Genomic DNA, 18013 nt, shown 5'->3' with positions numbered 1-18013 from the left:
GATTTATCCACTAATGAAACAAATAAAGTCTTTATGAATCAATCATTCAAAACGATTTTAAAAATAATCTGTTGTACACACATCTTACATGGATGTTCAAGCATATTCTACCCCTTCTGAGAGTATTCTCCACTGCTGGAGATACAATAAGCTAGAAGAGGTCCCAAATTATTCTAGAGAATGCAGACATTTTTATTTTCCTTCAGAAAAACTAATATTTTTTTTGCAAAAATTGCTTAAATAATATGTTGAATTTGTTGACATTACCGGTCTGTTAAACTCATTTGACAAGTATAAGAAATAAACACAAAAAGGATTGTGGATCTTTCCCTTACTACTATTTTTTATTAGTTGTTTTAATATTTTTTATTGAATGGGAACCGGAACCGGAATCGTTTGGCGGAACCGGAATCGGAACCGGAACCGGAACCGGAAAATTTCTTACGATTCCCAACCCTACTGACGAGTGATCCCTGAGAGACAAACTTTTGTCACATCTCCATTTCTCCAGTTTATTCAGGACTTTTAATCTGTTGATCTGTTTGTTTCTCCAAACACTGACAATCAGCATCATAAACAGAGGAGTGTTTATCACTGAAACTTCAGCATGAGAAGAAATCATTTTGAGAAAGATAGGATCATGACAGACCCTGGAGAAACTGACAAATAAAGAAGAGCAATAAATAAAACACAAATAAGTTTTTGAGTTTTGAAATCTTTTATTTTTAATATTTGAGTATATGAGTATTTTCATTGTTCTTTTGTGTTTTATCCAAGGCTTTATAGCGTTATATCTTAACGTTTCAATGCAAGTTAATTTTGATTACATTTTTTAATTTTACCTAAAGAAATCCTGATGTTGTTCTTTGACCTGTTTCAACACACCAACTTGATCAGAAGCTCCACCCTCTTACAACACTAACCAGGAAGAGACTGACTTGTTATTTCTCTTTTCTGCCATACTGACTTTGTCTCGACAAAAGCAATAAAGAATCAGCGATCAGTGGAGTACGAAGGGAATAGCTTTACAGAAGAATTTGAGTTTCTTTCTGAACAAGTTTGTTTCTGATCTTTGTGATTCTCATGGTGATTTATTTTTGAAACAGTCGTTCAGAAAGTGAAAGTAAAGCTTAGATTGCTGGAGCTCAAACAGTGAAAATGGCTTCACTAAATGTCTCTGCAGAAGAACTTTCTTGTCCTGTGTGCTGTGAAATCTACAAGGCTCCTGTTATTTTATCATGTAGTCACAGTTTCTGTAAAGAGTGTCTTCAAAAGTTCTGGAAAATCAAGGGATCTCAGCAGTGTCCTCTATGCAGGAGAACCTCAAGATCTGAGCCTCCATTTAATCTTGCGTTAAAAAAAATGTGTGAGTCGTTCCTGAAGGAGAGAAATGAGAGGCGTTCATCAGGGTCTGAGGAGATCTGCAGTTTACACAGTGAGAAACTCAAACTCTTCTGTCTGGAGGACAAACAGCCTGTGTGTTTAGTGTGCAGAGATTCAAAACAACATGACAATCATACATTCAGACCCATCAGTGAAGTGGTTTCATCATATAAGGTAAGACAAATGTTTCTTGATTCACATGTAAAGAATCATAACGAGTCATAAACACAGATCGTTCTGGTTACTAACGTAACCTCGGTTCCCTGAGATCACTAGCAACGTTTTATGGAGAAAACGTTTTCCCCCAAATACTGAAGCCTGACACATCTGTGCATGTGCACAGACAAATTGCTTTTTGTGTGCCGTTATGTACCGTTTCGTCACATTACAACAAAGAAGTCAGCTTTCATGCATTCCCCATTGACGCTGCGGTACGGGCTGAGTGGATGCAGGAGATCCAGAGGGATGACTTCAACCCGACCAAATTTTTAAATGCATATAATTTTCAGTGTATTTCACCTGTGCGTTTCTATGCTTTCTATTACTGCATTGATTTTGTGCAAGTGAGATGAGTAAAGACCAGGGGTTAAATTGGGATTTATTATGTGTGTGTGTGTGTGTGGGGGGTGGGGGGTGGGGGGGGGGGGGGGGGAACTGTTAATCAGCAGTGGTGGAATGTAACGAAGTACAAATACTTAGTTTCTGTAGGCCTACTTAAGTAGAATCAATAGTGCATACTTTTGACTTTTACTTCGTTACATTTTGCAGCAATTATTATACTTTCTACTCCACTACATTTCTATAACGTTTCGTTACATTTTCTGATCAGTTTTTCCCCTGCCAAAACAGGGACTGAAAAAAATCTCCTGTTTTCGGTGCTGATGCGGTGGTGACGCGTTCATATAACATGTAGCCTAAGGGTGGCGCTGCCAATAAGCACCTAAAAGCTGTCACTAAGAACCGGCAAAAGTAATGATTATGTATATGTAAAATATAGCAAGGAGACATTTTAATTGTTTATTAATAAACAAGTGTTTTCTGTGTCAGTGCCCTGCATAGATGACGATGCTATCCTCGCAATCTTCGCAGTAGTGAATGCGCCAGAGAGAAATGCACCTTTCATACGGATTACACAAGCAGCGGTCTGTTTTCTTTCGTTTTGAATTGTTCTGTTTAAAAGAAGACCTTCCAAGCTTTCTATAGATATATTTATCAGATCTGTCAGGCAAGTAGGCTTCCTTATACGCTGAGTTTCGGTTCATTTATGAGACGAGTCCAGAACACTCGCCGGCGCGTCCGTGTCGTGATTATCTATTGTCTATATAAATGCTATATCCACGGCATGTGTAGCCTATTTCCCTCATATTAAAACGCTTGATTACACATTGTATTACCTTGTTATGAAATGTTTACTAAAGACCATCTGTTTTATAAATCATTATAAATAATTATCTGTCTGGTGTTTATAAGCAGCACATACAGTATTTTACTACGTGTAAAATATACACAAACTTACCTATATTAAATTGTTTGTGGTACCTACAGTTAAAAATGTAAAAGTAAAATATGTGATGATAATATTCATCGAGCAATTGATGTAAGTGAAAATATATATGCGCAGAATTGAGAAAATAGTATTTATGGAGATAAATTGTAGCCTATCACAGGGCAAACGTGTGAATGTTCACAGTGCATTTTTGCAAGCAACTCTAATCGTAGTTGTAACTCTATATTTACAGTAGGCATAATTGTCATTGCGTATGTGTATGCAGCATGATTCAAACACAATCTTCTGTTTGTGAATAGTTGTATTTCATTCATTAATCTGACTATGCATCCGTGCATTTAATTGCCATTGGCTCGTGTGATAGTAATATGGATCTTAGTTGTATTTTAAGTGATATAATTGATTCTATAAACAACTATAAGAGATCATTTTCGGCTTTCTCCGGCTCCCTGCACCGGGCGTAATGCGAAACCGGAAGTGTCTACCCCCACAGTCTCTGATCGGAAATCCAACATGGCGGCCACGTGCAACTAGCCTATAGCCTGTTACTAGAGCAGAACAGAAGAGAATTCCCTTTCAAGGCGGTAACTCAACATTACGTCAGCTTTGACGTATATGGGAACTCCTCCCTTCTCCACTTTCGCAATGTCTCGTTCCCGCCTCTCAGGGAACCGAGGTTACGATAGTAACCGGAGACGTTCCCTTTCAAGGCGGTAACTCAACATTACGTCAGCTATGACTTATATGCGAACTGTATTAAATCCCGCCGTTAGAGCAGTGAAGATAAGCCCTGAACAGGGTCAATCACACCCACACATAAGCAAGACAGTTCTAGACAGGCGGTCAGGGTTTCATATTATTTTGAAGGTACCCCCGGGAGCCGCCATTGGCTAACAAGCCTTCACCTGCTGTTAGCATCCCATTGACTCCCATTCATTTTCGCGTCACTTTGACAGCGAATAACTTTACATCTGAGGCGTTTAAAGACTCCATTTGTCCATTGTTTATTTCTAAAGAAACACGACAATGTATAAAAGGCTCCATTACCTTGTATCTTACGTTATGGCCCCGTAGAAGCAGTTTTTGTAAAAGTAGGCTAACGATTGCGTTAGGGTTGTGCCGATAGACGATACTATCGTCTATCGACGATAGTCAGCCATATGGACGATAGCTAATAAAAATGACGATAATACGGCTTAATACGGTTGTTGTTTTTTAAAAATTATTTTTAGGCAATTATTATTATCAAAGTACAATTCAGTTTAATTTAGTTTTAAAGTCGCTTGTAATACGTTTTCAAAGAGGAGTGATTCTCTTTTAAAAACCGTTATATTCCTTGCAAGCCGCAAATGTATGATGCGTATTCAGAATAAATGCACAATAATCAGTCGGCTATGAAAATGAAAAGCAGGTTTATTTCAAAGCAAACTCCAACTTGTTTAACATATTTAACATAAAAGAGTGTTTATCTTGTCGCTAATAGCCAAACACGTTTCAATAAACAAAAAGCAAAAAAAATAATGAAAAAAAGCCGCAAATGTATGATGCGTATTCAGAATAAAATGCACAATAATAGGTCGGCCATGAAAAATTAAAAGAAGGTTTATTTCAAACTCCAACTTGTTTAACATATTTAACATAAAAGAGTGTTTATCTTGTCGCGAATAGCCAAACACGTTTCAATAAACAAATAGCAAATAAAAAATAATGAAAAAAAGCCGCAAATGTATGATGCGTATTCAGAATAAAATGCACAATAATCAGTCGGCTATGAAAATGAAAAGCAGGGTTATTTCAAACTCCAACTTGTTTAACATATTTAACATAAAAGAGTGTTTATCTTGTCGCTAATAGCCAAACACGTTTCAATAAACAAAAAGCAAAAAAAAAAAAAAAAAAAAAAACTTAAATAACCAAGAACTAAAATAATGCAGTCTTAGTTACTTACATTGCTTACAGATTTAAAACAATATGACTGTTTACGATGCAAGAGTAATGCTTCCGTCTACAGATTTTTTGCCAAAAAAACAAGCTGGTTAACCTTTTCTGGTTTGAGTAGGCTGCGAAGGGGAGTAATTATGTTGCCGGCTGCGCTAAACACACGCTCTGAAGGGGTGATAGTTGCGGTATCACACAGGTATTTTTTTGCCAGGTTTGCCATTAAAGGATAACGGCATCTATTTTCTTTCCACCAGTCCAGTGGCTTGTCATCACCATCAATTACTTCCTCTTGTAAGTAAGACGTGATTTCAGATTTTGCTCGCTGGTCTACAGGTGTGGATGTGGACATAGACGGCTTTGCTCTGCCAAGAAGACGACCCAGTGTTTTGATCCTCTTAGCCGGCTGTTTCTCACCTGATGACGTACCTGCCGCATCTTTTTCTTCTTCCTCCTCCACTCTGATGGGTACAGGTGGCATATTTTTTTCATTCCAGTATGCCACCATCTCAACCTCAAGCTGTGATTTGATCACATCAAGTTGTGCGGCATCGATGTGTTCGCCCTTATAGCGTGGGTCAAGGAGGGTAGCTTTGCGCATTAGTTGGAGGGTACTGTCGTCATATTTCGAGTCGAGTTTCTCCAAAATCCTCCGTTTAATTCCTGCTGTCATCTCCACATCAGTCTCCTCCTCCTTCAGGATATCCTTTGTTAGCTGCAGCACGGGCAGCAGAGATGAGACTGTCACGTAATTTTCAGCTGATAATATATCAGTAAATTCTGCGACAGGCTTCAACCCATCCCTGACAGCCTCTAGTACAGCAATGTCCTGCCAGGTCACGTTTGGGAGTGTTCGACGGCTCTTGTCATCAGCAAAAACCCTTTTGATGGCAGGAAGCTGTTCCAGAATTTTTACTACCATGGCATATGTTGATCCCCAACGAGTTGTACAATCCTACAATAACAACATATTAAATGACAATTATGCATCGATCGTTAAAGTTGTGATCATTTATTATAATTAAATAATATTATATTTGATTTACAAGTATTATTTCTAGTCTGACAAAAATGTCATTTTTCTTATTTTTCACTAAGATGGTTGTGCCACAAGATAAATATTAAGCAAATAAAATATAATAATTTATGTACCGTTATCAGCATATGTTGAGGTAAATTTAGCTGTTCCTGCGCCTTGCGGAGCTCTCGTCGCCTCTTCCAGCTGTGAGAAAATGCCGCGTTAATTTTGCGACAGATTCCAAGAGCTCGATCAGTTTTTGTTTTCTCCTTTTGTAGTGAATAATTCACTGCCACATTCAAGTTATGGCCAAAACAGTTCAGCCATGGCCATCCGAGCCCTCGTATGGCCGCAACAATATTGGCCCCGTTGTCAGTTGTAATGCATGAAATTTTACTCTTTTCTATGTCCCAGTCTTGCATGGCATCTGACAGCGCCTCTGCCAGTACCTCTGCAGTGTGATTCTCCGGAATAAATGTTGTTTCCAGGCATTTTGCTTCTAGCTTCCAATCCTCCGAAATGTAATGGACAGTAACAGACATATAGGGGGTCATGTTTATGCTTGACCACATGTCTGTGGTCAAAGCAACGAAGTTAGCAGCTTTCAGATCTTTAGCAATGATGTCCCTAGTTTCATTGTACAAGTTTGGGATAGCTGTTTCGGTGAAGTACTTGCGCCCTGGCAGCTCGTACTGTTTATCAAAGGTTTGGAGCAGGTCTTTAAAGCTTGCTTTCTCGACTGTATGATAGGAGACCATTTCCTTCGCAATGTACTTCGATACAGCTGCAGTGTACTGAGCCCACCTTTCACTGTTTCTTTTATACTTTGTGCTTTTTGCAAAAGCTCCGATGATTGATGGCTGACTTCGATCTTTGCTAATCGCGCCTTCTCTTTGCGCCAGTTTAGCAGCCTCAGCAGGGTGGTGGCCACGCAAATGTACATACATGTTTGTGGTTTGTGATTCTTTTACCGGCACAACCTTCGAGCAAAGTTTGCAAACTGCCTGTGTGACATCAGCGGGCTCACCTTTTTCATCTGGTGTAAACCCGAAATATTGCCAAATAGGCGATGTCGCATTTTTCTTTCCCACCAACTCCATCCTTCTTGTCAGAATGATAGACGGTCCTCATTTCCCATGTGTCATTCCGCGTGACGCGTGATAATGAATAATTACGTTAATATTTAAATAAAAGTGTAAATTAAAAAAAGTAGACTAATAAGTAAATAAATGATCTTATAAATAAGCAAACAAATACATAAATAAAAAAATTGCCCCTCCCCCCGATACTATCGTGTATCGGCGATCTTACAGGCTGACGATAGGACGATATGACAATGGGCATTATCGCGCAACCCTAGATTGCGTCATAACCACGCGACTCTCTGGAAATTACCGTAGAGACAGGAAGAGAAGCTCGCAATCAATCGGGGGGACGTGGAGGCATAAAGTCCGATAAAGTAAAGGGAGAAGCCCATAGAGAGTCATGACGTTGCTCCTGCTCCTAGCTCATGGACAGCTCCTACTCACACTCTCCGTCTCTGCGAGATTCGGAAGGGAATGGTCCCGATTTCGCTTGGCACGGCTACTAGAAAACTTACAACTGTCAGGCAGGCTGCTCACGTCACATCCACGTCGTCAAGCTCAGTTTGAGTCTGCGCAGTACGCTCGGCAATCAGGAAGTGACTGCTTCTAATGTGCTTCAACTTCTCTCCGTTGAAACCTATGGGGTCGCTGTGTCCAGTTTATATACTGTCTATGGTTCTAGACAATTGCCGCCTCGCTAAGAGTACTCGCATCTGATAGGCGGAACTAGACCAATGAGACATCTGCTCCTACCCTAACAAATTTGCATATCTTAATGCAATGAAAGCGAAGCACTAGCACTAGTAACTAGTAATAAGAGGAGTTCCCATATATGTCATAGCTGACGTAATGTCTTGTTCCCGCCTCTCAGGGAACCGAGGTTACGATAGTAACCGAAGACGCTTTATGGCCTGAGCTCTAAAGGGCATGGAAAGCACCTTAAGGCCCGTTCACACCAAGAACGATAACTGCAAAAATAACTATATTAGAGTCCACACCAGCGTGTGCTTATCTGTTGCTTTAAATGCTCAAGCTCGTTACAGCAGGATGGATTCTGATTGGCTGTCAATGTTTTTAGCGTTTTTCAGCTGGATAAAATTGTTCTGAAAGTGATTCCAAGAATATCATTTCTCTGTGCCGTTATCGTTATAGCTGTGGTGTGAACTCTGCTATTCTTTATTCGAAAACGATTTTCAGAACTTTATCTTTATTGTCATCTTTATAGTTTTCATCCTTGGTGTGAACAGGATTTTTGGCACATAGTCTTGTCTTGGTCTAAGGATGACTTTACTGTCATTAGGCCCAAACTCGGGCAAAATACATCCACTGAAAGAGCCTGCAGATCACCAATTCGCTTGACCGATGATAGAGCCAGCAGAAGGGCGTCTTTAGCGAGAGAGGCCGAAGGTCGGCTGTTGTGAGCAGCTCAAACGGAGGGATTCGAAGTTCCTCAGGACTGTGGACAGGTCCCAGGATGGATCCGTTTTGGGGAGAGGCGGGTTCAGCCACCTGGCCTCCGGCTGGTCTTCCATTGCATAGGGCCCACGACTACAAACCGAGCCCAGTTCTACCCCAACTGAAACAGATGGGGCGATTTCCAGGGGACCAGGGCTTTGATACAGCCGTGGGTCACCCTGAGAATGAGACGGCCCTCGATCCACGCTCCTTCGACCAGTGTTGTAGTGGCTGTGTATGTAACAGGCCCAAGGGGAATACTGAGGAGGCTGCTGCCATGAGACCCAGTAAAGACACATGGCAAACATGAGGGTTTAAATACACACAAGACTAATGACTAGACAAGGGACACCTGTGAACAATGAAAAATGAACCAATGACAACAATACACATCAGACAAGGGAACACATGGCAGGATCACATGACTTACAAGGGATCATATGACAAACAAGGAAACATGACATGACACAGAAACATGACAAGAACAAACCCAAAATCGTGACAGAAATTTTCTCTTGAAGAGTTGCCGGATAGCCCAGGGGAGAAGCAGTGAGTCAGCTGCAGCTGTCGAAGCACAATTCACAGACGTGAACCAATCAGGCTTCAGTATTCAGTGTTGATTTGATTGAACAGGGCTGCAGTGATCAGGACTGGTTGTGTTTAGTCCATCTGAACTACATTATAAATGCAGTTTCATAGATCTGAGGAATTAATAACTACGGAGGTAAATTCATGCAGGCCAAATTGGTATTGGATAACTTTTTTTTTTTGTTTCAATAAATAACATTGTCATTTACAAACTGTACTTTGTGTTTACTCAGGTTGCCTTTGTTTTATGGTAGGTTTTAATTTCTGAATCAATTTAGTATGAGATGTACACAAAAACAGAAGAAATCAGGATGGGGGCAAATACTTTTTCACTGCATTATATGATCGCCACTATATTGTCTTCTCTTCACTGTAATCTGGTGTTTTATGTATTTTTGTTCAATTCTAGGAGGAGCTCAATACAGCACTGAAGTCCTTACAAGAGAAACTTCAACACAATGAAAAACTGAAAGGAGAGTTTGAGAAAAGAGTTCAACACATCAAGGTGAGGATACAGAAACGAGAGTCATTTTCATTACAGCTGTTGGATCACTATATACAGTTATGATTTGATATAATGGATAACAGTTTATTATTTGTGTAAATGACTAGCAGCAATCTGCTTCTGGATCCGTTTTATGTCGGGTATCCGAGTTTATCTTTGATATTAATGATGTGTGTGTCGATTGAGATGATTGAAGTGAATGTGCCTTGATTTCAGTCTCAAGCTGAGCACACAGAGCATCAGATTATACAGCAGTTTGAGAAGCTTCATCAGTTTCTCTGCGATGAAGAAGAAGCTACAGTCACTGCACTGAGGGAGGAAGAGGAGCAGAAGAAGCAGAGGATGAAGGAGAAGCTGGAGGAGATGAACACACACATCTCAGCTCTTTCACACACAATCAAAGACATGGAGGAGATGATGAAAGCCAATGACGTCTGCTTTCTGAAGGTCTGATTTCAGATCATTGGTTGAATGATTGATGATTGATTGAGTTCTTGATGATAAATGGGGTGTTTGTTCTGCAGGAGTTTCCAGTCTCAATGGAAAGGTGAGTGATCTGCTGCTGTCTCTGGTCTCTCTGGTTCTGATCCAAAGCCACTGCAGTTCTGACTCCTGAATGTTCTTCCAGAGTCCAGAGCTCACAGCCAGATCCACAGATGGCTTCTGGAGCTTTGATTCATGTGCCACGATACTTGGGCAACCTGCCGTTCAGAGTCTGGAAGAAGATGCAGGACCTCGTCCAAAACAGTGAGTCTGACTGCAGGAGATCTGAGCTGGACATGATGGATGGGTGGAGAGTTAGAGGTTCTTCATGATATAGATAGATAGATAGATAGATAGATAGATAGATAGATAGATACGAGTTTGGTGTTTGTTAGGAGGTTACAATTAAAAAAAAATTAGTCTCGGAATAGTAACAATAACTAGAATGTACATTTCCTGAAGAAAATGTGAGTGGGTGCTTGCAGTGGCAAAACTCGCCACTCGGTTGCTAGGGTAAGGTTAAGGTAAAGCTAGTTTTTAACAAAGATGCTAACAAAATTAGCATCATGCTAGCATGATAAGCATGTGACTAGCATAATTCTAGCATGTTGTTAGCAGATTAGCATGTAGCTAGCATGATGCTAATATGATTAGCATGTTTCTAGCATTATGCTAACATGTTTTTAGCAATAGTTAGCATGATTAGCATGTAGCTAACATGATTAGCGTGTAGCTAACATGATTAGCGTGTAGCTAGCATGATTAGCATGCAGTTAGCATGATGCTAGCCTGTGTTTATCAAAAAGCTAACATGAATAGCATGTTTGCTAGCATGTTTATAGCAAGAAGCTACCATGATTAGCATGTAGCTAGTATCATGCTAACATTATTAGCATGTTGCTAGCATCATGCTAGCATTATTGGCATGTTACTAGCATGATGTTAGCATGATTAGTATTTAACTAGCATCATGTTATCATGATTAGCATTTTGCTACTATGATTAGCATGTTGCTAGCATGATGCTAGCATGTTTTATCACGTTGCTAGCATGGTTTACCATGATTTACCATAGTGTACCATGATTTACCACGCTTTACCATAGTTTACCATGATTTACTATAGTATACCATGATTTACCATGTTCTAGAATGATTTACTATGATTCTAGCATGATTTACCATGATTTACCATGATTTACCATAGTGTACTATGATTTACCACGTTGTAGTATGATTTACCATAATTCTAGCATGATTTACCATAGTTTACCATGATTTAGTCAAAAGAGCCAAGCCCCATCTCTATACGATGTTTTGATGCAGAGATTTGCTAAACTGTTGCTAGGGTACTCTGTTTGGTTGCTATGGAGTTGCTTGGCAGCTGCCAATGATGAAACTGCAAAGGTTTATATTCACTATGAATGATATAAACCAACTCCCATGCCTCTGTGACATTCAGAATGGAAGATATCCCTCTTTGGATTTTGGTTGCTAAGCTGCTCGACAATGGTTGCTAGGGAGGGGCTAGGAAGTGTTGGCATGATTCATGATTGGCTGTTTGCTGCCCCAAGTCAAATGAGACCACCCTCCTGTTTCTATGACAATTCAGTCCGGAGATATCCCTTTGATCTCTTTCAATGGAAGTCTATGAAACTTGTTGCTAAGGTGCTCTAAATGAAGGTGCTCTAAATGGTTGCTAGGGCATGGCTTAATAGCTTCACAATGATCCTGAGAAACTGATTGGTCATCTGAGTAAAATGAGCCCGCCCCCTTGTCTCTATGACACAGTGATCCAGAGCTATGTTCAATACAAAATCCCTATGCAAATGTGGCAAATCAAAAGTTTCTGTGAAATCATCGCTCTGAGCTATGACTTGTCAAAGTTTGTCGCAATGTTAAGTCTATGGGATTTTTCGGCTGCTTTTTCGCCCCTGGGACGAACACCGTACCCCCGATCACTTATCAATGTCATAGCACACCATTCCAGAATAATCTGCACGATTTGACGCCTCATTCATGGGTCTGTGACAAAAGCTGCGGGAGGAGTAGCGCGTCAAACTTTCGGCGGAATAATAAAGAAGAAAATAATAATAAGTATGAGCAATGGTTGCTAGGGCGTGGCTAGGAAGTGTTGAAGGTGATTAATGTTTTTAAGTCAAACCCAATAGACAGTCATAATAAACTAATTTAAAACAAAACACAGACTATAAGATCCAATAAAATGAAGATGATCAGATGCTGAAGATCAGACACACACTTACAGTTTTTCATCTACAGCATAAATCTCAACAGATCTCATTGATTTATTGTTATTTAACGTTCCCAAAGTATCAGTTTCTCTTGATGGACACAAATGTCTGAATCTCATATTTAATGTTTGTAGTTGATGCCGTTAAACGCTGATGATAAAAACTAGTGTGAAACTAATAACAGCACTGACAGTGATCAGAGGAAAATGTGTTTGATCAACAGGACGAGTGTCATAATTCATAATAATCTGTGTTGGGTTCACTCTTGATCATTATATGAAGATCAGAATAAAAGCATCTGTTGATTGTGTCTCATCAGCTCCTGTGATTCTGGACCCAAACACTGCTCAACCACGTCTCGTCGTGTCTGATGATCTGACCAGTGTGAGATACAGCGGGATCAATCAAACTCTTCCTGATAATCCAGAGAGATTTGACTGTTGTCCTTGTGTTCTGGGTTCAGAGGGTTTTAACTTAGGAACACACTGCTGGGATGTGGAGGTTAAAGAGAGTGTATACTGGACTCTTGGAGTAACTACAGCATCAAACCGGAGGAAGGGAAGTGTTTTCTTCAACACTGATGTCTGGAGTGTATGGTATTATCAGGACGGAGAGCTTTCAGGTTCTGGTTTTCATGTTAATCAGGATCTTGATCGTGTGAGAGTGAATCTGGACTATGATGGAGGAACGGTGTCGTTCTCTGATCCTGTAACTAACACACATCTACACACATTCACAACCACCTTCACTCACACACTCTTTCCATTCTTCTGTTGTTCTTCCTCTCTGAGGATCTTACCGGTCAATACATGAATATCAGTCACGTGACCTCTTACGTCATCCGCTCTTTTTCCAGTTGACTGCCGCCATCTTGAGTACCTACCGAGTACTGTCTATGGTACTGACAAGCATTAGCTAGCTAGTTTGCTACTATTTACAGCTTCGTACAGATACAGTAAATGGCTACGAAAGACAACATTTCGCACCTCGACTGCCATGAAAAGAAACGCTACTTTCAAAAAATAATATCGTTAGGGTGTGATCCCTACGCGATACCAGATGCGTACTTCCAGCCTCTGTCCGCTGCTACCGAACTACCAATCCTGGCATTCAATGATATTATATGTTGATCCGACTATTCAAAGCATGTATTTAAATGGTCCAGGGGCAAAACTTTTGCCGAGCGTGTCAGAGGTTCTGGGTCATATTCCGCACTCGTTTAGGTTTTTTTCTTTTTTTCTCATCAAAACCAATTATGTTTATCAGTGTTTGTATATCAGGCAGGGACACGTTTGTGTGCAGTTTGTTTTGTAATTTCACCGGAACGAATGGAGAGTCTCTCCACATTGAAGCGTGCGTCCGAGTGAAGACTGTGCGCGAGCCACAAACAAACACAGTATCCGCGCCACTGATCGCAGCGGCAATGAGCACTTTGATCACTTGATTTCAGAAACAACACATTTCAGCGCTAGACTGAACAAACGAAGGAAATGAATGCTCTGCTAGTAACTGGAGATGTTTTGTTTATTTGCCGCGAGATGTTTCAAAAGTGGTGGGGACATGTCCCACCCGCAAATTTCTGCGTCTTTTTTCGTCCTGAGGTAGCCTGTAAAAGGTTATTTTGGGGTCTCCTTTTTTGTTGTTGCACCCCACCGCACAACATATTGACCGCATAGCTAGCTAGTTCCTTTGCGACTGACTCAAATCAGGTACTCAAGATGGCGGCAGACAAGTTTTAGAAGTGAGTGACGTCAGTGAGGAGACGTTGGTGACATCATCTGATATTCATCTATAGTCAGTAAACGTCACTCCTGTAGATCTGGATCTTCCTGCGTTCATCATGTTTCCAATATTTAATCTATATCACATGAGTAAGAGTGCTGTTGATCTGAATATCAGTACGGTGGCTGTGATTGGGCCGTGGTGATCACATGACTGATATCCAGCACTACAGCAACACTCAGATCAATAAACAAGTTGTTTTCATTTATATTCCACTTCACACAATTAGACTGATTAGAGACTGTTTTAGAATTCATGTATTTCAGTCAATGTGTGTTTATTAATACTTTTTTGCATCATAATCTATCTATAAATTACAGAAACGTCTGTATGTCTGTTATTCGCATATCTCTCGAACCGTTAGTCCGATGGATTTCAAACTTGACAGGTGTCGTTATACGGGCATGAGTAAGTGCAGTGCCAAGTTTGACGTTGTTTGGATTAGAAATGCAAAAGATATTGTTAAATATATATCGTAAAAGAAGCACACACTGGCTTTTGCCGCTCTAGCCGCTCGCCACTCCCCCTCTCACACTGACACTGAGTGAACACAGCTGGCCCCTCCCCCTCTCACACTGACACTGAGTGAGCACAGCTGGCCCCTCCCCCTCTCACACTGACACTGAGTGAACACAGCTGGCCCCTCCCCCTCTCACACTGACACTGAGTGAGCACAGCTGGCCCCTCCCCCTCTCACACTGACACTGAGTGAGCACAGCTGGCCCCTCCCCCTCTCACACTGACACTGAGTGAGCACAGCTGGCCACTCCCCCGCTCACACTGCACACTGAGTGAGCACAGCTGGCCACTCCCCCTCTCACACTGACACTGAGTGAACACAGCTGGCCCCTCCTCCTCTCACACTGACACTGAGTGAGCACAGCTGGCCACTCCCCCTCTCACACTGACACTGAGTGAACACAGCTGGCCCCTCTCACACTGACACTGAGTGAGCACAGCTGGCCCCTCCCCCTCTCACACTGACACTGAGTGAACACAGCTGGCCCCTCCCCCTCTCACACTGACACTGAGTGAGCACAGCTGGCCCCTCTCACACTGACACTGAGTGAGCACAGCTGGCCCCTCCCCCTCTCACACTGACACTGAGTGAGCACAGCTGGCCCCTCCCCCTCTCACACTGACACTGAGTGAGCACAGCTGGCCACTCCCCCGCTCACACTGCACACTGAGTGAGCACAGCTGGCCACTCCCCCTCTCACACTGACACTGAGTGAACACAGCTGGCCCCTCCTCCTCTCACACTGACACTGAGTGAGCACAGCTGGCCACTCCCCCTCTCACACTGACACTGAGTGAACACAGCTGGCCCCTCTCACACTGACACTGAGTGAGCACAGCTGGCCCCTCCCCCTCTCACACTGACACTGAGTGAACACAGCTGGCCCCTCCCCCTCTCACACTGACACTGAGTGAGCACAGCTGGCCACTCCCCCTCTCACACTGACACTGAGTGAACACAGCTGGCCCCTCTCACACTGACACTGAGTGAACACAGCTGGCCCCTCCCCCTCTCACACTGACACTGAGTGAGCACAGCTGGCCACTCCCCCTCTCACACTGACACTGAGTGAACACAGCTGGCCCCTCCCCCTCTCACACTGACACTGAGTGAACACAGCTGGCCCCTCCCCCTCTCACACTGCACACTGAGTGAGCACAGCTGGCCCCTCCCCCTCTCACACTGACACTGAGTGAACACAGCTGGCCACTCCCCCTCTCACACTGACACTGAGTGAACACAGCTGGCCCCTCTCACACTGACACTGAGTGAGCACAGCTGGCCCCTCCCCCTCTCACACTGACACTGAGTGAACACAGCTGGCCCCTCCCCCTCTCACACTGCACACTGAGTGAGCACAGCTGGCCCCTCCCCCTCTCACACTGACACTGAGTGAACACAGCTGGCCCCTCCCCCTCTCACACTGACACTGAGTGAGCACAGCTGGCCCCTCCCCCTCTCACACTGACACTGAGTGAGCACAGCCCAGGACCAGAGACAGAGAGGGTCGAAGAAAGCAGCGGAGCTTAAGAAGCGTTTTCTCGGAGTTCACTGTGTATCCTGCTCCCTGAATCGTGTAGTTCAGTTTTCCACATTTATTGTATGTCATTATGTCAGTATCAGTATTTGCTTTCTACCATGCACAAATAAAAATGTCAGTGAACTTTTACTGTGTAATTGTAACAATGAGCACTCAAACACACCAAACCAACAATTACTGAAAACACACACAAAAACTGATTTTGCATGGGCACTTTGCACTACTCCCTGAATCGACGCGCTTATTCATTTGTGGATGTAAACTGAATCTGTAAGTCAGCTATGCTGTTTACTTCTGAATATTATATTTCATTCTGGTGCGCTTAACGTTATCTCTACTGTGTAATAGTAGCCTATGCTATTCACCAACTAAACATATCCTATTCAATGTGTTCACAGTCTCTTTCACGGGCATCATTTGTAGTAGCCTATTCACAAACTGTTTGCTGTTTGAGTTCACTGTGTGCTTTCTACCATGCACAAATAAAAATGTCACTGAACTTTTGCTGTGTAATTGTAACAATGAGCACTCAAACACACCAAACCAACAATTACTAAAAACACACACAAAAACTGATTTTGCACAGGAATTTTGCACTAGTTATATATGATTATATATCATGTTTTTTTCTTGTATTACATCAGATCACTGAAGCAGTAAATTCTGCACATTCTCAGTGTTTGTTCAACATGAGACTAAATGAATAATTATTTCAGTTATAGAGGAGAAATGATCATGTCATGAGTCAGGTTATCTTCTCCCTTTCTCTCTATCCTTTCACACACACATGCACGCACGCACACATACATACACACACACGCACCTCTTCGTATGTTCATCTGAGATCCACACACGCGCGCTCTCTCTCTCTCTCTCTCTCTCTCTCTCTCTCTATTTTGCTGGTCTCTCTGTCTACCCGCACCTGTTAGTCATCGCAATCAGAGCTCGCGCTGCTTTGCGATGACACCTGTTCCCACTTTATCCTTAATGTTCACTATCTAGTGTTGGTTCAAGCAGTCATTTGTCGGATTATTGATTCATGTCATGCCTTTCAACTGTTGTTCTCTTCTTGTCTATAAGAATATTTGGAAGAACTCACCTTGTCCTGTCAGTCCGGTACAGTCTGCATCTAAGTGTTCTCTGAGCCCTGCTTCTGCTGCATGAGTTCCTCTGCGTTCCCGTTATCCTGGCTGAGATACCAACTAAGCACAGTCTTCCATCTCTACGAGTGACCAGATCTAAGTCTTCATCGATACAGAAGTTTATTGACTGTTTTTGTTTTCTCCAGCTCTGTGTGCTTCAATGACAGACTGCCTTGTTTGTTCATTAAAGACTGTTAAATTCTGTGAACTTCTGCTTTTGGATACTTTCTCCTTATAACTGTGACAGATCATTTGTTCATTGGAATAAATGGATGTAAAAGGTATTATATATTAATAAATTGTATACAAATTTTTTTTTTATTAACAAGTGTCATGGTTTTTTGTACTTCATTATAAAGACTATTTAGATCAATACTTGATCCAGCAATATTCAGAAACGGGTGCAGCTATTAGGATATTTTTCTGCTTAACATTTTTTAGATTATAAAAAACAGACAAAATTACAAAAATAAGGAAGAATGATGTTTGAGAGGTAACATGTATTATTCTTACCAATAGTGATAAAATAATTTAATATACAATTTAATTATATAAATATTATGAACCTTTTTTAACGCTGCTTTAACAGGATCAACAAATACAGCTTCTGTCACGTGACACCATATTTATTTGCTTTAAAACCCTTTTTCTCAACAAAAAGTGTTTTCAAACTAGTTTTTCGCAACATTTGAAATTAAATGGAAAAAGATTTGATGATCGATAATCAAAAAATTATCAATAATTGTCATTTCCATGTCAGAAAACATTTTGATGCATTAAACCAGTGTCTAATAATGAACTAGTATCTAATGAATAA

General features: G+C 41.5%; 1 protein-coding gene across 2 annotated transcripts; it reads left to right on the top strand.

The window, feature by feature from the left end:
- The first annotated feature begins 904 nt into the window (after window positions 1–904).
- On the top strand, window positions 905–17515 carry LOC311066100 (nuclear factor 7, ovary-like). 2 transcript variants are annotated; one of them, XM_084087098.1, is made up of 7 exons: window positions 913–1557; window positions 9384–9479; window positions 9696–9926; window positions 10004–10026; window positions 10108–10226; window positions 12532–12920; window positions 17135–17515. In XM_084087098.1, the coding sequence occupies exons 1-7, from the start codon at window positions 1159–1161 to the stop codon at window positions 17216–17218; spliced, it is 1341 nt and encodes a 446-aa protein (XP_083943224.1). In that variant the 5' UTR covers window positions 913–1158; the 3' UTR covers window positions 17219–17515. The 2 variants fall into 2 exon arrangements, with proteins under 2 accessions (XP_083943223.1, XP_083943224.1); XM_084087097.1 differs by having other exon boundaries at window positions 905–1557; window positions 12532–17515.
- The last annotated feature ends 498 nt before the right edge of the window (window positions 17516–18013 follow it).

This window comes from Abramis brama (genome assembly GCF_963993115.1).
Source record: "Abramis brama genome assembly, chromosome: 16".
Taxonomy (NCBI): domain Eukaryota; kingdom Metazoa; phylum Chordata; class Actinopteri; order Cypriniformes; family Leuciscidae; genus Abramis; species Abramis brama.
The sequence above is the reverse complement of the archived record's forward strand: the minus strand, read 5'-3'. Positions and strand labels throughout refer to the sequence as shown.